This window comes from Aspergillus steynii (assembly GCF_002849105.1).
Source record: "Aspergillus steynii IBT 23096 chromosome Unknown P170scaffold_10, whole genome shotgun sequence".
Lineage (NCBI taxonomy): Eukaryota > Fungi > Ascomycota > Eurotiomycetes > Eurotiales > Aspergillaceae > Aspergillus > Aspergillus steynii.
This window is the reverse complement of record NW_020194407.1, coordinates 646,786-666,500: the sequence shown is the minus strand read 5'-3', so window position 1 is coordinate 666,500 and position 19,715 is coordinate 646,786. Positions and strand designations below refer to the sequence as shown.

The window sequence follows — 19,715 nt, the reverse complement described above, 5'->3', positions numbered from 1 at the left end:
ACGTGAGCGATATGTGGAGCTGAAGCTCACCTGGCTGAGCAAGTGCTATTCCACTAGTGTCTTAGACACATCGGGGACATCTGCATCGAGAGGCTTGATTCGATGCATGGCAACGATCGGTCAATTTGGGGGCCAGGCTGCAAACAGCCCCTGTTGATCCCTTGATAATTTGAAACAAGGAATCTTATGCCGGATTACTTCTCTTGGGTATGACGGCTGAAATCATGAGCATGCATCGGCTCCCCTATTCCGGTCTTTATCTATTAACCAACTCATTTCGTTCTTTTTGCATTCAAGACCATTAGCATTGATCAAACCTTAGCACCGACCTTGTCACTCTTTTAGTTCTACTTTACCTCAAACAAAGTCGACCCATGGCAGTCATACATCGTTGCCTTGTCCTTCTTTTAGGCCTCGGCATATCGCTCGCTAATGCCCAGAAACTTCATCACTCATGCGCCGAGTTGAAGGGAAAGAACTCGGAGGGTGTCGAGACTAACTATGGGGATGTACGAGGATCAATCGCAGTTGCCATCCAAGAAGTCGGTGCCATCGCAGAAACCGCACGCGACTATATGAGCAAGGCTGCCGAAAACAGCGGCGACGACTTCGATATCAAAAGGACTGTCAACTCCTTCTATGCGTTCCAGGGAGAGAAGGACGGCGCCGAGATGAGCTCGCAGGGGCGCTGGAATCTGGCTTTGCGTGAGTACTCTTGTCTTCTAGCCTGTCTAGCACAACCCTTACGCATAGCTGCTAGGAAATCTCGAGACGATCAAAGATTATGTGGACAATCGAAATACGCGGGATCCTCCCTTCCTGTGCGGCGACGGACACCTGACCAAATTCACGCACTATGAGAACGGCGAACGAATCCAAGCCCAAGACCACGATGGGAATGCCTTTGATACCTATATGTATTTTGGTGAGTTGGTCCCCTTGCACATCTTCTATCACAATACTCATACCTCGGCTAGACGGGTTCAGCGGGGAATGGTGGGCAATCGCCGAGCCCGCATGCGAGGATGACCCAGGGACTATCGCCATCACTCACCCCGGCGGATATATCCAAGTCTGCCCTTCGGCCTTTTCATTCGCGCAGATGACGGCTCCTCGGGATACGATTGACTCGGATAAGAGCGAGGATTCCAAGATCGACTGGAGTGACAAAGAGTACGAGGGTGACTATCGGCAGTCCCTGGACTACTGGGCCACTCCTCTCAGCTACAGCATGTTCCATGAGCTCACCCATTTCCTGCTTGGTTGTACGTGCCGTCTTCTCATTTCCCCTATCTTACATGACTAACCTGGATAGATGATGACTATAAAATCTCGGAGCCGGTCAGCTGGATTGGCGGCACAGTCGACAAGGCCTACAAGTTCAACGGAGCCACGCAGTTGGTGAAGGAAGATATTGACAAAGTTCCTAACAACGTTGATAATCTGGGAATGATGGCACTTTGTAAGTTTATCTATTCATTAATCCCGCACTCGCCTTAGTCTCGCCCCTTTCAGTCTGGGATGTGCTTTACTAACACCGTGTTCACAGCTCTCTTTATGAAATCCTGTAACTGGAGCTCAGGTCGTGCCAGAGGGAAGGAGAGTAAAGATGAGTAGGGATATCAGGGAGGAAGTGATTTTGATAAATGAGCTTAACAGATTTTTGTTGATACTTGATGGATTTCGTATATAGTAAGTAGTAAACAGTACGTCATAGTAGGTCGTCATCTTTGCGGAAGATGTCCACATTCTTTCTTATCTCCTCGACTCGCTCGATATGATCAAAGTTCATATCCTCCAGTCTCTCATTCTCCATCCTATCAATCAAATCCACAACTTCTTCAGGACCAGTGTCTATCTAATCAACCCCATAGCCAACTCCGTATCAATGTAACCATGACTAAGCACTCTTATCGCGATAACCACCGCCAAGACATCCCACTTTTTCCAAGATTCATTCAGTCTTCTTACCATCTCATAAACCCAACTCAGTCTCAAACCCCAGTCTCCTCCCCTACGCTTGTATAGAATTCTACCCCTATTCAGATTACAGTTACTCTCTAAACATTGACCATGGCTCCCAAGAAGATCATCATCGACACCGACCCCGTAAGTTATGATGAATACCCACCTGTTTCCCCGCCACGGGACACCCCGCGTCCTGCGATTCACCATCAACAGTCAACCTAGACCAAGGCCGCTGACATTTCTCGCAGGGTATTGATGATATCCTGGGCCTTTTGCTGGCGCTGTCGGCGACGCCTGAGGAGGTCGAGGTGCTTCTGATCTCGTTGACGTTCGGCAATATCGAGGTGAAAAGGTACGTGTGGTTCGAGGGTCAAGATAAACGCCTCGATTGAGTTCGCTGATGTTGTTTTGAAGCTGTCTTCGCAATGCGGTCTCCATGTTCCATATTCTCGAGCGCGAGATGCAGTGGCGTCGTGAGCAGGGCCGTCCTGAGGGCTTCGGAGCTCTCCGTGCCCACCCGCCGATCGTGGCGGTGGGTGCCGAGGATCCGTTGGAGGATCAGAAAATGTTGGCGGATTACTTCCGTGAGTCAACTCTTTCTACTTGGGGTGTTTTATCTCCGTATGCGATGCTAATGGCTGGTAGATGGAACGGATGGTCTCGGAGGTATCCATGGTAGCGTATGTTTTCATGCCCTGGTTCGTTCATTGTTTCGCTAATTGACTCGCATTAGCACCCTCATTTGACCCCCAAGGAGACCTGGGAGCATCTCTTTGATCCGTCGAATGATTCGCAGGAAATCAAGCCTGTGCCGTCGAGTGATACTGCACACAAGTCGTTTATTCCCTCGAAGCGTCCGGCCCACGAGGAGATCCTTCGTGTCTTGCGCGAGAATGACCCCGATACTGTTACCTTGGTGGCCGTGGGCCCTCTGACGAACTTGGCGCTGGCCTCTGCTGCTGACCCTGAGGCTTTTCTGCGGGTCAAGGAGGTCGTGGTGATGGGAGGCGCGGTCAATGAGCCTGGAAATGTAAGTGGTTTTCTACATAGATGTTTGGTCAAAGCTGACAGTATTCCAGGTCACTCCCGGTGCCGAATTTAACGCATATGCCGATGCGTTCGCCGCTGCTCGAGTCTACGCTCTTACGTCTCCGACGCCCAGGACCGCGATGCCCCTCTCGAGCGCCAGTATCGCCGGCTACCCTGCTAGTCTAAGCAGACAGCTCACCGTGAAGCTGTTCCCCTTGGACATCACCCACCGTCACGGCATCAAGCGCGGCCAGTTCCGCCAGACCGTCGCCCCTCTCTTGGAGAAGGGCTCCCCGTTGGCCGAGTGGTCCGCGGCTTTCATGGCCCATACCTTCAGCACCGTTGAACGGTTGCATCAGGGACAGGTGGGAGACGATGTCGAGCTCAGCTTGCACGACCCCGTGTGCGTGTGGTACGCTCTCACGGCGGAGGACGAAGGCTGGAAGCCCTCCACCACCTCGCCGGAGGACATCCGAGTTGAAACCACCGGACAGTGGACGCGAGGCCTGTGTGTCGTCGACCGACGAGACCGTCACCGCATGGAAGGAGAGGAGGAAAACCCCAGTGACCACGGACTCTGGTTGAGCTCGAAACACGGCAACCGCATCTGGCGGATGGATCAGTCTCCCGTGGAGAACAACTTCGGAGAGGTCCTTCTTACGAAGCTGTTCACTTGAGATGAAGGGGACTCATTGGTCTGGATCCCAGGTTGGAAGCTATCCCTTCAGAAGGGATACTTGTGAATATGTGTTTAATGGCAACCCATAGATAGATTTTGTCATAAAAACGTCATGGTTTCAAGATGGTATGATGAATTATGCATTGCATAACATATGATGTATTAAATTAGTGATATCAAAGAATCAAACATGTTGATAAGGGGCGGGTTTCATCCTCAGGAATCCTGGGTTAGGGAAGCCGGAGATGATCGACATCGTAGACCCACCCCAGTGGCTGGCAAGGCCAGGAATGCCATCCCTTCAACGAGTTTGTTAGAGGCTACAGCTTTGTTGCTGTTACGCAGAATATGGGGAAGGTATCCACCTGTGTGTACCTATTCTGCAACATTTCGATCCCTGAAGAATTGACTTCAGGGGCTATTGAACAACAATCAATTTTGCTGTTCCAGAAATGTAGCAAATCGCGTCATGTCAACACTACTTCGTGGGAGAGCTTGTAGACTAGCCAGTCTTCATAGACACATATTCGGACATGTGTTCAGACACAGGTGCCTATCGGAGCAGCAGATCTAGTCCGTTCTCAAACAGGCGTAGTAGAACTGAGCAATTGGTAATGTAGAGCAATTGCTGGACAATGCTGGACAGTGTGAGCAACATTCACCCCAGCCTCAGTACATTTGCCACAATCTGAACTTGAACACCGACTGGAATGTGCCAGCCCTTGAAAACGACGTTGGAATGGGACGTGAACAATCATTATATCATGATTGGTTCTGTCACGTCATAGGGAATGTCATGGGTCCAACGAGAAAGCTCAGTTCCGGTTCAAGAGGGGCGAAGAGAGCGCCAGGAATGCTGCATGAATGATCGTGGTTTTCTGACATTAAGTGTAAGAGATGCGAGGCTGGTGTTGAGATCACCGTAGTCCTAACAACCTCCTCTGCAAATGTCCTGTTGCGATGATGGCTATATAAGGGGGATGAATGAAGTAGGTTCAGTTGCTATTCAGACTCAATCATTCTTCCAGTTCCATCATCAGATCAATCAGCAACGAACAAACTCATATCATCCCAAACCAGATCATCAGATCCTCTACAAACTTCTTACCTTCATCCAATCAACTCAGCCACCATGCAATTCAACTTGATCGTCGCCACCGTCGCTGCTCTTGCCAGTGTCGGCATTGCTCTACCAACCGGAGGTGCCGCAGGACCTCATCGCGAGGCTCAGATCGAGGTCCCCGAGAACAACACGACGACGCACGCCCCCATGAGACATTGGCCTAAGATCATGTCGCCTAACAGCGGCAACGGTGAGGTCCGACATGGCTCCAACGCTGACCAGAGCCTTGATCCCCGGATCGACCGCTGCCCTTCGATTTGTGCGGTCGCAGCCCAAGCATGCGTCGTGGCCCTTCCAGACGACGAAGACTTTTGGTAAGTAATTCTAACCCGTGACATCACAGCCATTCGCTGACCAAGACCATAGCTGGGACACCTACATCGGATGCACCGACCGCTGCTAAATAACCGAGCCTCTGGGCGGAGTCGCCGTTGCGACCAGGGCAGGTCGCAGCAGGAGTTTGACCTAAAAATCCATCAGGGTCTGCCTCCTGCACTAGGAAAGGTTGAAGATCCAGTGTCGGGAGGAAGGAGGAGCACGTGCTCGGATGCCCGTCTGGACGAGCATCCAGCGGAAGGACTAGGAGTGGAAAGGGGGAGCAAAAAAGAAGCTATGGCGGCAAATAAATGACGCCATGAGCACTGGCCAACGGAAGAGACCTGGCGTTGAACCAATGGCCGTGTATTGTATCTGTTATTGTCCAGCGTTGATCATTGACGAATGAATATTTTTGCACATCTTTCATTCGGTTGCAATTGAATGCACGTAAAGTTTGACCAAGACCAAAATGCGGATTCCTGGCGCCGCAACGGGACACGAAAAAGGGCAGGCCTCACATGCTCTGATATAACTAGCGACCGATTCGGATCGGAGTTCATTCCATGGTTCATTGCGCAGAATACCGGGTACCAATCAGGGCGTCCGACGGCGACATGATGGTCTCCGAAGGTTGAGAGGCCGGCAAGGGAGGGCGAGAGGCAAAGTCGGTCTGCCCGTAAGAAGTCCAACCCCGAGCACGAGGTGCCGCTGTCCGGTCTCGTGCCTCGGCCAGCCCGCCAATTAGCGGACGCTTAGCTGCCGCGTGGGCTCGTCCAGCACGCGACACCGTGAAGTGCCCGGAGCTGCCTGATGGACTTTATCTGCCCCCGGCTGGTCAGTGTGCAGGAAGTGGTGTCCAGTGGTGGAGGAGCTGCAATCCCGTCTGGACCCCCGTCGATCATCCACCGTCTACTTTCTGCACTCCCTTCGTCTTCCCTATCCTCCCGACTCTTTCTCGCCTCTCCACCATGTTGCGACCTTTCCCTGGATGTCCTTTAATTAGCTCATCCATCGCCTGCCCTGTTCATTTCCCCTCCCCTCTTATAGCTGCCTCTGCTGCGTCGCTCGTCTCACCCTGAGCTGCTTTCCCTGTCCACTCAGCCGACGGCCAGTCTCTGCATTTCTAGACCTTTGCTGCGCCTGCATCTCCTAGACAACCCTGTGCAACGTCTATCCTTCTAAGCATCTGTGCTACCTTCTATGTTCATTGGTCAACAACGCTCCATTTGCTCGCAGAGGATACTACCCAGTACCTCTTTCCCCCCAGATTTGTCCACGCCGCATCGAGAACCGGAGGCTGTCGCACACTCGCAAGACCATGTCACGTTCTCGTCTACCGCCAACTCCCTCCATGTCAGGGGAGTTCACCATCAAGGAGCAAGTATCTGTCGATGGGACAGATGCATTTGCCTTGCCTCCCGCCGCCATGAGCCCGTCCAAGCTGCCGAACGCTGCCAGTAGGAGGTCATCCAAGACCGACTCCGCCTATCTTCCAGCATCGCCAACGTCGCCCGAGTTTGGCCCGGGGCGTACGGCGTCGTCGACTCGTCAGGCCGGGGTCAAGCGGTCCCTGGAGGATTTCGAACTTCCCCCACCTCCCACTCGCACTCGCAAGATCATTCAGATGAAGCCGAAAACGCAAAATTCCCCTAAGCCAGCACCGGCCTCCAGCAAATCATCGACCAAGGAGAGCAACAAGAACGCCCCCAACAATGCCAACATTGCAACCCCTGCCGCGTCTAAAAAGAAACAGCCAAGTGCTACCAGTGCCGCCGGTCGCAAGATTGCCAGAAAGACAGCCCACAGCCTGATCGAACGGCGACGACGATCGAAAATGAACGAGGAATTCGGGACTTTGAAGGATATGATCCCGGCTTGTAAAGGCCAAGACATGCATAAACTGTCAATTCTACAGGTTCGTTGAATTCCAGCACGAACAGTCAGCCCCCCGCCGTCACTAACCATCCTTACCCTATAGGCTAGCATTGAATATGTCAACTATCTAGAGCAATGTATCCAGGATCTCAAAATGGCGGGTGGTCAACAATCGCCCATGCTCCAACACATGCCACCGGGTCCTCCCTCGCCAACATCTCCCGAAGCTCTGCCGGAATTCACTGGTAGCACGTACTCGGCTTCGGTGTCTCCAGACCTTTATCCTATTAGTAACCAAATGAACGAGACGTCGCCGGTATTCTCTCCTCAAGGCCATGTGCCTTCAGCAGGAATCCCCTCCGAGGTTGCTCCGTCGGTTCTTCCCAGTCCGGCATTGGGACCTATGCAATCTTCGCCATCGATCGAGCCACAGTACCGCAACCCTTCGTCGGCCGACGTGGATCATGAAGCGTCGGCCGCGCTGCTCATGCTGAACCGGGATTGCCGACAGGCCACGAGCCTGGCCGATGGCGAGCGTTCTGGGTCGATTTCGGGTCCGCCGGAGGGACAGGAGTATTCCCACCCTGATAACCAAAGACGAATGGGGATGAGTGTCAAAGAACTCCTGATCTCTTAATCTGCTGTTTCCTTCCTCCGATTGTTATTTAGTGCAGGTCGCAGTGCCGATATATACGATGCCCTGGCGTGGCGTGGGGTTCCCACCACCTTCACGAGCGCATGTCACCTTCCGTGCGGGGGCATCGGCCAGCGACGTTGACCAAAATTTTCCTTGCGTGTATGAAATGTATTTGATGAATTAGCCTATGGTTGTTTGGTGGGGTTATGTCGGACAAAATTCCTGTTTTTCTTTTTTTGCCCTTTTCACTCGAAATGTTTAATACCCATAATTAAGAGACATCAAGACTTATAAAACAAATAACCTCAAGATACGAATGTTTCTAAAGGCAACCTCCTCCGAAGGCAAAACCTCCGGTAGCATTTCCTCGTAGGTCGTAACACGGGGGCAATAACGCACCTTGCGACGAGCGTCCCAGCGCCAGACCGAGACATCCGAATGATCCAACCATCCATGCAGGCGGCATCATCGACGTGTGACCACCTGATGTCAGCTGCGACGTACGCTCGACCCTATCGGAATGCCGAGGGCCGCAGGGATCGATGCGTTCTCGAGCATGCGCCAATGAGAAAAAAATACCCCGCACTCCCAACGCCCTTCGATTTCCTTCTGGCCGCCTTCCAGCCCGCCTTGGTCGCCATCTTAGCCTGAGGTTGAGGTTGAGGTTGATAAGGCCGGTCTGGTGGTCGGTCGGGGATCCCGCGGGTCCGAGCCGTACTGCGTAGACTGGTTTCGCCGGAGAGCTGGCAGGGAAGGCGAATGGCGACCGGACTGGAGTTGATTGACTCCAGGCTAATGGGGTTAAGCATACGTGGAATTCCCGGAGTGCTCGACGGTGGGAAAAAAGAAAGAAGGCATTCAGGCAACTAGTCCAGTCCGGTTTGTCGATCCTCGCCGCCAAGAATCGACTCTTATCGCCGGACAATGGATGCGTACAGCGCATGTGTCATGTACACGGTACAAGCCTCTGGCGGTCGATTACCGATTACCTTGCGTGGAAAGAGGGCCTAGTCAAAGTCAAAGCACGCCACCGGTGCGACGCGAGAGGTAAGCATACAAAAACCAAGGTGCGCGGCATGCCGGTGAGTGTAACCTGAGGACGGCGCCGGCATTGGCCTATACGCGACGTAGGTTTTCTCGGAGCATGGCGGTACGTGAATTGCCTTTTCATTATAGTACTCCGGATCATCAGCCAAGGCTTGAACCCCCACCAAGCATTCGTAGACAGTCTATCTGTTCGAGTCAAATCACAGAGTCGACTGGAGTCTCGAGGATCTACGCCTCATGGCTGACTGGCCATTAGTAAACTAGTGCCGCCAGCCAATGACGTAGTCCGCCCATCCTCCTTGATCGCTTCACTTTTTTTTTTTTTTTTTTTTTTTTTTTCACTCTCACTTTTTCTATGAACAGCCACAAACATGATACTCTGGTCTCAAAGTTTCCCTCCAGACGCCAAGCAGAAACCATCTAACCACAGAGTCAATCGACCGGTTATTACGGAGGATTGCGCAGGACCTCCGCGGAGGCCTGCGCATAGGCCTTACCCCGGGATGTCGCCAAGAAAGTTGTACTTTAGCGGCGATTACCATCTTGAGAGAAGTGACCCAAGTTCAGTCGTCTCGGCACGTTAGTCCCGTGGGAGAGCCTCTGATTTCTGAAAGTGAATTAAACCAGACCCAGAGGCCCCGCACTACAAGTTCCTTTGAGACCCGCCCGTATCCTGACGTAGTATATATTCCCCCCCTTCATCTCTTGATCTCACTCCCTTTCCCCCCTTTGTCATTTCCCCTACCACTCCGTATATACAAGTCATGATCTTCCCCCCTCTCCTACCTTAAATGGGATCCAGCATGCCTTCCAAGGTCCGCTCGCAGCACCGCATGAAGAATCCCCGCTCCCTCGTCTCCGAAGACCCCTGGAGGGTCGACACCCCCTTTGGCCCGCCTCGCATCTCCTACTTCCCCGGCCGAGGCATCCGTCGCATCCGCAACACCCTCTCGAAGCTGTCGCCGTCTGCTCGCGCCGAGCGACACCTCCTCCGACAGAAGAACCGGTACAAGATCCCCCTGACGGAGCGCAATGTCGACACCCTAGTCACCGAGCAGGAGTTCACCGAAGCCTGTCATCCCAACGAACACAGCAGGGAGTTATCGGTCTCTGCCTGGCTGGAACAGGTTTCGAATTGATTCGAGGCTGTGCCCATCATCGCCGACACCACCTTAGCCAGCCAGCCGAAGCCTGAGGGCTAAGGGCTAAAGACAGGGGCTACGCCTTGTTTTTCATTTTCGGCCCCTTGCTGGCTGGCCCCCGGCATCTGCATCCCGACTCGACTCGAAACAGTCAATCGGGTCGAGACACATCACACACCACCCCGAGATCGACCACCCAAAACAATGCAGGACTAAACAGAATGTCTCGTCTCCCCTGCCGGCTCTGCGACGCCAATCCTTCCTTGGCGGGAACGTCATCGCGCTGGACACAGCCGCCGTTGGCATGCAAGGACGACGCCGACGCCTGCATGCCATCTAGACAAAGATCTCTGCGCTCGACGAGTTCCGCGCCTGTGAGTGTATCACAACAACACCGCCCGGGTGGTCTAGTGGTATGATTCTCGCTTAGGGAGTAATATGTGTCTGGGAATCTAGGCATGTATACTAATTAACCCAAGCATATCTGCGAGAGGTCCCGCGTTCAATCCGCGGCTCGGGCCGTATATTTTTGCACAACTGATCTCTTGTGTGCAATTGATTTTTCCTTTTGGAAGGGGAAGGAAGGAAGGGGAGGGAGGGAGGGAGAAGATAAGGCGGCAATTTTTGTTGAGTTTGTGTTGTCTCTGTCGTTTTCTGTCCATCTTCGTGAAGTACTTACTTACTTACTCTACATATATAATTTGTAATTCGATAATTAATAAATATATACCATATATATATATATATATATATATACAGTCTCAGAAATATCCTCGAACAGTTTTTACCTGAACCAAAAAACCAATATGTCTAAAGTGTGTGCGTCGTGAGTGAGAGACACAACCAATCCGCACAAAATATATAATTGTTCCTATACACAGAGTTTCGTTGTTCGGTTCACTCACCACCGCCAGCCACACAAAAAATACATTATGAAAACTCTAATTAATTGTCACTCGGAATGACATAAATAACAATTACTCACAGCCTAACTATTTTTAACAATTCCCGATTTCTTCCTTTTTCTAGGCAACATCCAACAACCATCCACACTGTTTCTAGTCCATGCGGGGAAGTCAGAAAAGAGCAGGGATGTTGTTCCTGACAGCCTCGGCGAAATGAGGGGTCTGCAGGCCGCCAACCACGAATCACAACTCTCTCTCTCTCCACCATCGCATCTCAACCACAAACAACACCACTACTAATTTACTTATAGAGTAAATAGAGTAGAAGTAAAAGAAATATCCATGCTCCGACCCAAAAAAGTCGCCATAATCGGTCCGTCCATCCCCCTCCCCCACTCTCACCTCCCTCCAAACCAAGCAAACTAACCCCCACCAGGCGCAGGACCATCCGGCCTCGTCGCCGCCAAAACCCTCCTGCACAATTACCCGACAGGGACCTTCAGTGCCACCATCTTCGACAAAAGTCGCTCCATCGGCGGACTATGGCCTACCAGCTCGCGTCGGCACCTGCGGGGCGGTCGCGGTCGCGGCTTGATTGACCCAGCGATGCGCACGAATCTGAGCCGGTTCACGGTGGGATTCTCGGATTTGGCGTGGGAGTCTGTGGGTGGGATTGGGGACGGGGATGGGGATAGGGTGCCGATGTTTCCGGCTGCGTGGCAGGTGGGGAGGTATTTGGAGGGGTATGCGGAGAGGTATCTACCAGCTGAGGTGATGAGGTTGGGGTGTAGGGTTGTTAGGACGGTTCGTGAGATGGTGGGGGAGGGAGAGGGAGAGAGGGCGAGGGCGAGGTGGGTTTTGCAGTGGGTTTGTGAGAGGTAGGTGGATTTCGATTTCGATTTCGGGGGAGGGAGTGATGAGTGGGTTGCTGATGCGGAATTAATCAGGGAGAATGAAGATGGACATGAAGAGCTGCATTCCGAGGAATTCGACTACCTGCTCGTCGCGTCGGGGTACTTCTCCAGACCCCATGTTCCCGACATCCCCGGGTTATCTGGGTTCTCGGACCACACGGTGCATAGCTCGGCGGTGCAGGGCCGGGAGGACGTGCAGAGGCTTCTCGAGTCGGGGTCCGCGGGTAAAGTGGTTGTTATCGGAGGGAGTATGTCGGGCGTGGAGACGGCGTCTGCGCTGGCGACGCACCTGTCGTCAATGGACTTTACGTCGGGATTGGCTCCGCGAGCTGGAAAGGCGTATGAGGTGCATCATGTCTGCTCGCGGCCGTTCTGGACAGTGCCGTGTTATCTACCGCATGAAACGCCGCGGGAAGATGCGCAGTCCGGCAGTGTGCAGTTCCTCCCGCTGGATCTGGTCTTCTATGACTTGTCGAGACGTCCGCCTGGCCCGATCGAATATGGCTTCGGACCTGCCTCGCCGCTGCAGGTAACCAAGGTGAATCAATATTTCCGGTCTCTGTTGGGGAGCGACTACAAGGATGTCGGGGAGAAGATGTTCGCTCTCGATAGTGGACCGGGTCAAACGGTACAGCCATCGTGGATAGGAATCGGAGACGAGTATGCAGAATTCGTGCGATCGAAATCGATACACTCGACTATCGGCCGAGTCAATGCCATCCATGTGTCCGAGACAGGCAAAGCGAGAATCGATATACAGTCAGCGGAAGGGGACACCACCTCCCTGGATGATGTCGCTGCCATTGTAACAGCGACAGGGCTCACGCCGTTCTCTTCGCTGGACTTCCTACCTGCAGATGTCCTCGCCACGCTGGAATACTCGGCCACCGACGCATTCTTCCCAGTTGTTCTTGACGGGAAAGGCAGCACGAATGCGCAGATACCAGATATGGGGTTTGTAGGGTTGTACAGAGGGCCCTACTGGGGCGTGATGGAGATGCAGGCGCGAAACGTTGCAGAGAGCTGGTTCCGACAGTCAACAGCAGAACCCTGTTTATCGGCCGAGGAGGAGAAGAAGACGCAGGAAAGGCGGAAAGTCCGCGAATTTCGGAATGCCGGATCGACCCTGCAATTTCCCATGGGCGATTACGTTGGATTGATGGAGTCGTTTGCTAGGGATGTTGGGCTGACTCGGTCACCTTTACCTACTGGGGAATGGCCTGGCCCGGTGATTCCTGCTCGGTATACACGGGGCGAAAACGAGAACAGCACGAAGGGCGAGGATATGGATATGCAAAAAGAGGCACAGACTACGATGGACTCCCTGCGAGGGATCCTGTCGCCTACTCCTGGATCGCATAGCTTGGCTATGGCAACAGCGGCATTCAGAGCTCTTCATGGGGCCTGGATATACACTCAGACTTCCATCAACAGCGATAGCATTTCCGGAACAGCGATCTTCTACCCCAGATACCCGTCAAACCAAGGATTCGAAAAGGAGTATGTTTGCGAGGAATACGGAGATCTTTTCGCAGATAAGACAGCGAGGTCCATTTATCGACTGGCTGGAGAGGGCTCAAACCTGCATATCTGCATCTGGGATGTAGATCTGGCCCGAGATCCTAACTCGGCATCTCGGTTCTCCCACGGATTCTGTCTTGCACCGGCGCAGATGGCGAAAGATGGGAAATTCGTTGTGCATGCCACTGCCGCTGCGGATGGTCATGGCCATCGCCACGAGTATGCCTTCCAGTTTGACGGCGTGACGATCTCATCCTGGGAGCGTACAGTTGACATAGACGGATCCACCATCAAGACCGTCTATTCTCGACAATGAGTGCAACTTTGTTACTGAAATGAGCCTATCAGCAAAATACAGAAACCTAATAAGTAAACCGAAACGCAGGATACCCGTCCCCCAAATTCTCCAACTCCTCCCTCGGCAACCTCAAGCGATAATCTCTCCCCCCGTTCTCCCTCACCCGGTTCTCCCGCACCAGATATATCAAGAACACCGCACACGCCGCCCCACAGATCCACGTCATCCCCAGACTCACCCCATACCCCGTCGTATACGCCGGCGCCTCCTCCTGATAGAAGATATTACTCGCCACCAGCCCCCCGCAGTTTCCGAACCCGATCTGCATCGCCGACGCCACAGACTGCTTATAGTGCCCGGCCATGTTGTTGCTCAACCACCCCATCAGGATCGGCTGCGTCAGGTACCCCCCGCCCGTGATGGCCACCAGCGCGAAGTACCGCGCCCCGACGGGCACGCTGCCCTGGCACAGCAGGATCACGTACCCCGTCGTGGCGACTAGGCAGCCTGCCAGCGTGAAGGCGTACCGGTGGCGCAGCCGATCGCTGACCCACGCCGCTGTCAGCGTGGTGACCATCGCGATGGCGTAGATAGGGATACTCATCACTTGGGCGCGTACCGCCGTCCACCCCATCTGGTGCAGGATGGTGGGCGCGAAGAAGGATACCGCGTAGCCGGTGTTCACGATGCCGAAGTACATGATCGGTCTGATATCGTTAGCCTACCTGTATTTCAACTTATCCCTATCACCCTCCCCCAATGCATCAACCTAGAACAACCAGCACCAATCCCCAGGAAAAAGGAGAAAGAGAGGGAAATACCCCAAGTAAACCTTCGGATCGGAAAACGTCCTCTTCAACGACTTCCGATCCAGCCGATTCATGCGCGCCTCGCCCTGATCCTCCGCCAACCGACGAATGAGCAGCGCGCGCTCATCCTCCGTCAAGAAAGTCGCAGACTCGGGCCAATCGACGATGATGAACTTGGCGATGACGGCGAGAACAACGGTGGCGAGGCCTTCGATGATGAAGATCCACCGCCAGCCGCTGTACCCGGCCAGGCCGTCCATGTTGTTGATGGCGTAGGCGAGGAGCTTTTTCAGTCAGATCGAGTCAGTCAGGGGTAGACTTGGGAAATGAGGCTCGTCTGGTTTATACTGGGATTGTGTGATAGATATAGTGAGAAGGGAAAAACGTACACCGCTGACCGCACCGGCGCAGATACTCGCACTGAAGAAGACGTTCAGACGCCATTGCAACTCGTGTCGGCGGTAGTACATGTTTATCAGGTAGACGCAGCCTTGAGTTGTCAGTTAGTCAGATATGGATGGATATAAGGGATTGTAGAGTAAGATAGAACAAACAGACCAGGCATAAACCCAGCCTCCAACAAGCCAATAATAACCCGACAAACCACCAGACCTGCAAAGCTGCCCGTGACGCCTTGACAGATGGTTACGATTCCTGAATTCCCGAGTCAACTCGAAATCAAGTCACGAAAGGAACAAAAGAGAAGATGAAAACACACCCCACCCACAAATAATCCCACTCAACCACCACGACGGCCGCATCCGCTTCAGCAGCATATTACTCGGCACCTCGAAGAGAATATACGGGATGAAGAAGACAAACAGCGCGACGTTGTACTGGTGGCCACTCATGCCCAGGTCCTTCTCGAGGCCCATCAGCCGCGCGTTCCCGATGTTGATGCGGTCGAGGAACGCGAACATGAACAGCAGCGTCAGGATCGGGACCACGTGCAGGTCGCATTTCCAGAGGAGGCGCTTCTCGGCGCGCGGGTCGATGGGGGATTCGGGCTGTGAGGGTTTCACGGCGATGTCTTCGATGGTTTCGGAGCGTGGGGGGTCTTTTTCGGGGTCGCTGGTGGTGTTGGGGTTGGGGTTGGTGGGCATTCTGGGACTGAGATTGAGACTGAGATTGGAACTGGGAGGGTTGATGAGGGAGAAAGGTGAGGTTGGAATTAGGGAGGCGATGGATATAACCTTCGCTATAAAGTATAAGGTGTGAGGTGTAGGTAGAACCCCACATATCCATGGAAGACACCGGTCTTTATAGATTCCAGGCCTTGGCTTCCACCCTCTCTTCCGTATGACAGTGAAGATCCCCCGCGATCTACATCCATTCCGCCTTATTACCGAGTTTCCGCGCTCCGGCTGGGCTTGGGCTGGTGCCAAGGGGGTTGACTGCCGAGTATAAAGGATTTGAGTTTTGTCTGGCTGGGAGTTCGATGTGTTGGTGGTTCCGAAAACCATGAGGATGGATAGTATCCGTAGCGGTTACCACGGATGAATATGAATTTAACATGTTCGTTTGATACTTGGCAGAGAATCCGGGGTACTAGTACTCTGGGGAAGAATTCATTACGTATGTTGATCTGCATAGAGGCTTATATACAGGACGGGGATTCGTATACTCCCGGACCTCTGGAGCGGAGGAATTCCGTTCCTGTCATACCTGGCGAGTGTATCCATAGATATCACCCGCATTTTTCAACCAATCGTCTTTCATTATCTGTTGATCCAGGCCAGTAGGTTGGCAGTGATTTAATTATCCATCCATTCACTCGTTTATAAAGTCCCAACTGGTTCTTAGTCATTGCCAATATCCTCCCGTTGAACACCAACATGCCGACTGACAACCCGACAAAGATCTGCCACATATTATCATGCTTCAATTATGGCGGTCAATGCAGATTCCTTTAGGAGTCATACAGCATCTCCGAATTCCTTTTCTTTCTCATCGAAATCTGTCCAATATGGGAAGCAAACCCTGCACCCCGTCGCCGCATCCCTTGCCTAATCGTTTGTCCCAAGATTCAGATTCCAAAGATACAGTTCAACGTTAGTAGCATTGTTTACTAACCTTTAGCTTCTACATAACTGACTACTAGTCCGGTTTTCTGGAACCGGAGTCCCGGAGAACCTGAGCTCTACGGCGGTCCTAGTCGCAATTGCGGTCCTTGTTAGTTTGCAATCCCTATCTTTCATTAAGCAGAAGTTCTAATGCAGCCGCGCGAAATCAGGGAAAAATTTCCCAATCTATTGCCTAGGCTTGATAGAAGCTGGTTTCTCTCGGTTACCGAAACAAGATGCTGGCAATTTCGACTCTCTCCCCCATCAAGGATCAGTTGAAGATCACATCAGACTTTTGAAAATAAGTCAAGAAGTGATGCAGAAGTTGATCAGCGACAAGCGTATCCAGGACGCCGCTACTCCAGCCCTGCTTCACCCTGATTTCCACAAAAGGAACATCTACGTCTCACCCGAGGACCCAACCACCATCACTGGCATAATTGATTGGCAATCAGCAAGCATCGAGCCTGCATTCATATACGCCAACGAGACACCCGACTTCGCCGCCCTCCCTGATCCAGACCTAGAGGAAATCCTACTCGAAAACGACTCGGAAGACCACAAACCTCCCACACCCCAGAGCAAAGAACTCAAAGACGCATCAATCTGCCACCAAACATACGACGTCTGCATGAAAGGACTTACACTCAGACTCCGCCCCGCAAGGCTCCTTGATCCAACTTTGTTCCGAGTCTTTCAGTACTGCCATACGTCATGGAGAGATAATGCCACGGCCCTCCGCCAAGAGCTAGTCGAGCTTTCAGCGCGCTGGACAGAGATGGGACTACAGGGCTCTTGTCCTGCTTCTTTGAAAGAGGAGGAGTTGAAGAAACACGCTCAAGATTATGAAGACTTCGAGACCGTGCAAAGACTTAAACTGTGGCTGCGAGACTCTCTCCAGACAAACTCGGATGGATGGGTTCCAAATGATGTATGGGATGCTGCGAGGGAGGCTCACCGCGCGGTGTATGATGAGTGGATACAGACGGCTAGAGAGGCTGAGGCTCGTGGGGAGGATATGACGGTAGCGAAGGCGGAGAGGTTGTGGCCGCTTGATGCTAGGTGATGAGTTGGAGGGGGTTTTAGTCACTATATCACGAACTACACTGTCTGCATGTTAAGGTCTCTAGAACCAGAAAGGAGAAATACGCCCAATATAAAGTTAGAGCATTTTTGAGTCGGACTGTCCGTCAACTCCGTCTTGTAGATTCCAGACCTCTCGGCGCGGAGGAATTCCATGCCCTGTCATGCCCGAAGCTGTCGATTGATAGGCTACGCATGCATAGATGCAGGAAGCTAGCGAGTCAGGATGCTCTTGGCGAGAGCGGAATGGGATTCCGCTTTACAGTCAGCAGGAAGGTTCTGTCTAGGAGAAAAGCCCTACTAAGGGTTCCACGTTCCCCGCATTTCTCCGCAAGAAATAAGCGGATCCGGGGTAGCTCCACATCCGATCAGCAGTACACTCAAATGGTCAAGAAGACATTATTAGAATTCATTGTATATAACACTGCAGACACTGCTTATTGCTACCTCAATACACGTAACATGGACTTCGACCATGGCCGATTACAACACATTCACCTACTTGTACCGCTGAGACGCATCCTCAACGTTAACTGCACCCGCTTTCTCACCCGCCTCTTGCTGACTGACAGCCATCTGCTTCTCAGTCAGGATCAGGTCCTGGCCTTGCGTGGCGTGGTTGGCGCCGCCGAACAGGGCATCAATCTCCTCAAGAGGCACTTGCTTGGTTTCCGGGATCATGAAGAACACGAACACGGCGAGGAGGAAGTTGATGCCCGCGAACATGTAGAAGGCATAGAATCCCTCGTTGTCGAGGAAGATGGGGAAGAACTGCTGGAAGATGGCGTTGGCGACGTTCTGGGTCTGCGAGGCCATGCCCACCGCTTGGGCTCGCACGTTCATGGAGAAGATCTCCGACGTCCAGATCCACACTGTCGCGCCCCAAGAAGGCTTGTCTGTGATTGTGTTAGTAACAAATCCTTAACGATGGTTGTGAGGAGATGGGCTTACAGAAAAATATAAATAGGAAGAGTAAGAACACAATCGATATACCGACGGACTGTGTTTTAGCTCCATCAGGTGAAGGTGTTTCTGTCTCGACAGCGGCAACGATAATCATGCAGATACCCATGCCGATACCACCGACAATGAGAAGGAACTTGCGTCCAAATCGGTCGATGATCCATACAGCGTTCAGCGTGAAAATAATACCAAAGGTTGCATTGAGAGCGTTGATCAGAGCGATCTGACCGGCGCTGGTAAACACCTTTTGGTAAATTTTGGTCGAGTAAGTGTTCAAGGTGCCTTGTCCGGTGATCTGTTGACCGGCGTTGACCACCAGAGCCAGAGCCATGCGCTTGCGCAGGGACTTGTCTTTCCAGAGAGCGGAGTAGCTGCTGGAGATGGCTTCTTTCTCGTATTCGATGGCCTCTCGGATTTTGAGCAGCTCTTCCTCAACCTCCTCCTCCGTGTCTCGGACTCTCATCAGAGCGGCACGCGCCTTCTCAATATTATTACCACGTTGGATAAACCTAAAATGCCGTCAATATATGCTTTTTCTGCCGAGATTGTCAAGCTTACCATCGAGGAGAGCCAGGGATGGTGGGTAGGAGAGCAAGAATCAGAACCGGGACGAGGAGCTGGAAAATAACGACCATTTTCCAGTCCCATTCTCCCAGGTTCTCTTTATGCTCAGTACACCCATAGTTCACCCAGAAGCAGATGAAAGATCCGACGGAGTAGAACATCTGCCAGAAGGTCATGATCTTTCCACGAATCTCGGCTGGTGCCAGTTCACCGATGTAAATTGGACCCGCAGCTGCAATCATCTAGTTAGCTGGTGCCTTAGATTGAGCATGAATAACCAAAGGTACATACTTAGGGCAATTCCCTGACCAACACCAATGATGCATCGCCCGGCAAGGAAGCATGCGATGTTTCCACGAGGGGACCAAGTCTGCATGAAAGTGGAGGCGATCACCAGGACACAGCCTGTTCCCATTCCGAATTTGCGACCAAGGAAATCGGCGACGGGTCCTCCCAAGAAGAAACCACCGAAAATGGCACCCACGGTATAAGCCGTGTTGACACCACCGATCATGTTCGGCCCGGGGTTATTGAAGTAGGCCACCCAGTTATCCGACCCTTGCACCGAGTTATATACGGATGCATCGTACCCATACAGCACCATGCATGCCGCCGCAACCAGAGATATGTACCTAAGGAAGATGAAATCAGGTATGAATCAGAGATATTCTTATGAGCGATGTACGAACCAGTTATAGGCTCTCTTCGAGGTAAGAAGGCCCATTTTGTTCTGTTTATTTGTGCCTCGACTGTACAGTCAGGCCTAATAGCACGAGA

The 19,715-nt window shown here is 52.5% G+C and overlaps 9 protein-coding genes and 1 non-coding gene across 10 annotated transcripts; 8 read left to right on the top strand and 2 right to left on the bottom strand.

Moving 5' to 3' along the window:
* Positions 1-374: 374 nt before the first annotated feature.
* P170DRAFT_480668 (uncharacterized protein) lies at positions 375-1,617 on the top strand (the record flags this gene model as incomplete). The annotated part of the gene is made up of 5 exons (XM_024853802.1): positions 375-705; positions 761-925; positions 978-1,265; positions 1,316-1,462; positions 1,550-1,617. 5 exons carry the CDS (start codon positions 375-377, stop codon positions 1,615-1,617), a joined length of 999 nt encoding a protein of 332 aa, XP_024699011.1.
* A 365-nt stretch (positions 1,618-1,982) lies between these two features.
* P170DRAFT_441168 (putative nucleoside hydrolase) lies at positions 1,983-3,844 on the top strand. Its single transcript, XM_024850253.1, has 6 exons — positions 1,983-2,109; positions 2,217-2,320; positions 2,383-2,552; positions 2,614-2,648; positions 2,702-2,998; positions 3,048-3,844. Exons 1-6 carry the CDS (start codon positions 2,074-2,076, stop codon positions 3,672-3,674), a joined length of 1,269 nt encoding a protein of 422 aa, XP_024699010.1. The 5' UTR covers positions 1,983-2,073; the 3' UTR covers positions 3,675-3,844.
* A 620-nt stretch (positions 3,845-4,464) lies between these two features.
* Positions 4,465-5,701, top strand: P170DRAFT_441167 (uncharacterized protein). The gene is made up of 2 exons (XM_024850252.1): positions 4,465-5,090; positions 5,179-5,701. The coding sequence occupies exons 1-2, from the start codon at positions 4,809-4,811 to the stop codon at positions 5,200-5,202; spliced, it is 306 nt and encodes a 101-aa protein (XP_024699009.1). The 5' UTR covers positions 4,465-4,808; the 3' UTR covers positions 5,203-5,701.
* A 279-nt stretch (positions 5,702-5,980) lies between these two features.
* On the top strand, positions 5,981-7,943 carry P170DRAFT_441166 (basic helix-loop-helix domain-containing protein). The gene is made up of 2 exons (XM_024850251.1): positions 5,981-7,032; positions 7,096-7,943. The coding sequence occupies exons 1-2, from the start codon at positions 6,469-6,471 to the stop codon at positions 7,627-7,629; spliced, it is 1,098 nt and encodes a 365-aa protein (XP_024699008.1). The 5' UTR covers positions 5,981-6,468; the 3' UTR covers positions 7,630-7,943.
* Positions 7,944-9,479: 1,536 nt separating this feature from the next.
* Positions 9,480-9,815, top strand: P170DRAFT_480664 (uncharacterized protein; the record flags this gene model as incomplete). The annotated part of the gene is made up of 1 exon (XM_024853801.1): positions 9,480-9,815. The coding sequence occupies one exon, from the start codon at positions 9,480-9,482 to the stop codon at positions 9,813-9,815; it is 336 nt and encodes a 111-aa protein (XP_024699007.1).
* Positions 9,816-10,214: 399 nt separating this feature from the next.
* Positions 10,215-10,339, top strand: P170DRAFT_t208. Its single transcript has one exon. It is a non-coding gene; the product is annotated as a tRNA-Pro (tRNA).
* Positions 10,340-11,065: 726 nt separating this feature from the next.
* P170DRAFT_368889 (uncharacterized protein) lies at positions 11,066-13,474 on the top strand (the record flags this gene model as incomplete). Its single annotated transcript, XM_024844880.1, has 3 exons — positions 11,066-11,096; positions 11,160-11,601; positions 11,671-13,474. 3 exons carry the CDS (start codon positions 11,066-11,068, stop codon positions 13,472-13,474), a joined length of 2,277 nt encoding a protein of 758 aa, XP_024699006.1.
* Positions 13,475-13,520: 46 nt separating this feature from the next.
* On the bottom strand, positions 13,521-15,368 carry P170DRAFT_514036 (allantoate permease family MFS transporter; the record flags this gene model as incomplete). Its single annotated transcript, XM_024855166.1, has 5 exons — positions 13,521-14,163; positions 14,278-14,549; positions 14,655-14,755; positions 14,824-14,919; positions 14,984-15,368. The coding sequence occupies 5 exons, from the start codon at positions 15,366-15,368 to the stop codon at positions 13,521-13,523; spliced, it is 1,497 nt and encodes a 498-aa protein (XP_024699005.1).
* Positions 15,369-16,231: 863 nt separating this feature from the next.
* Positions 16,232-17,394, top strand: P170DRAFT_450894 (uncharacterized protein; the record flags this gene model as incomplete). Its single annotated transcript, XM_024851153.1, has 3 exons — positions 16,232-16,320; positions 16,367-16,437; positions 16,499-17,394. The coding sequence occupies 3 exons, from the start codon at positions 16,232-16,234 to the stop codon at positions 17,392-17,394; spliced, it is 1,056 nt and encodes a 351-aa protein (XP_024699004.1).
* Positions 17,395-17,909: 515 nt separating this feature from the next.
* On the bottom strand, positions 17,910-19,662 carry P170DRAFT_450893 (putative MFS sugar transporter; the record flags this gene model as incomplete). Its single annotated transcript, XM_024851152.1, has 5 exons — positions 17,910-18,307; positions 18,363-18,883; positions 18,933-19,170; positions 19,230-19,570; positions 19,628-19,662. 5 exons carry the CDS (start codon positions 19,660-19,662, stop codon positions 17,910-17,912), a joined length of 1,533 nt encoding a protein of 510 aa, XP_024699003.1.
* Positions 19,663-19,715: the final 53 nt, after the last annotated feature.

Bases quoted from the DNA above. Each gene is read 5' to 3' on its own strand.
- P170DRAFT_441168 (XM_024850253.1), top strand. From the start codon at position 2,074: ATGGCTCCCAAGAAGATCATCATCGACACCGACCCC. The intron at 2,321-2,382 runs GTACGTGTGGTT...GTTGTTTTGAAG, and splicing joins GGCAATATCGAGGTGAAAAG to CTGTCTTCGCAATGCGGTCT. The intron at 2,999-3,047 runs GTAAGTGGTTTT...ACAGTATTCCAG, and splicing joins CGGTCAATGAGCCTGGAAAT to GTCACTCCCGGTGCCGAATT.
- P170DRAFT_441167 (XM_024850252.1), top strand. From the start codon at position 4,809: ATGCAATTCAACTTGATCGTCGCCACCGTCGCTGCTCTTGCCAGTGTC. The intron at 5,091-5,178 runs CTTCCAGACGAC...TGGGACACCTAC, and splicing joins CCCAAGCATGCGTCGTGGCC to ATCGGATGCACCGACCGCTG.
- P170DRAFT_441166 (XM_024850251.1), top strand. From the start codon at position 6,469: ATGTCAGGGGAGTTCACCATCAAGGAGCAAGTATCTGTCGATGGGACA. The intron at 7,033-7,095 runs GTTCGTTGAATT...CTTACCCTATAG, and splicing joins ATAAACTGTCAATTCTACAG to GCTAGCATTGAATATGTCAA.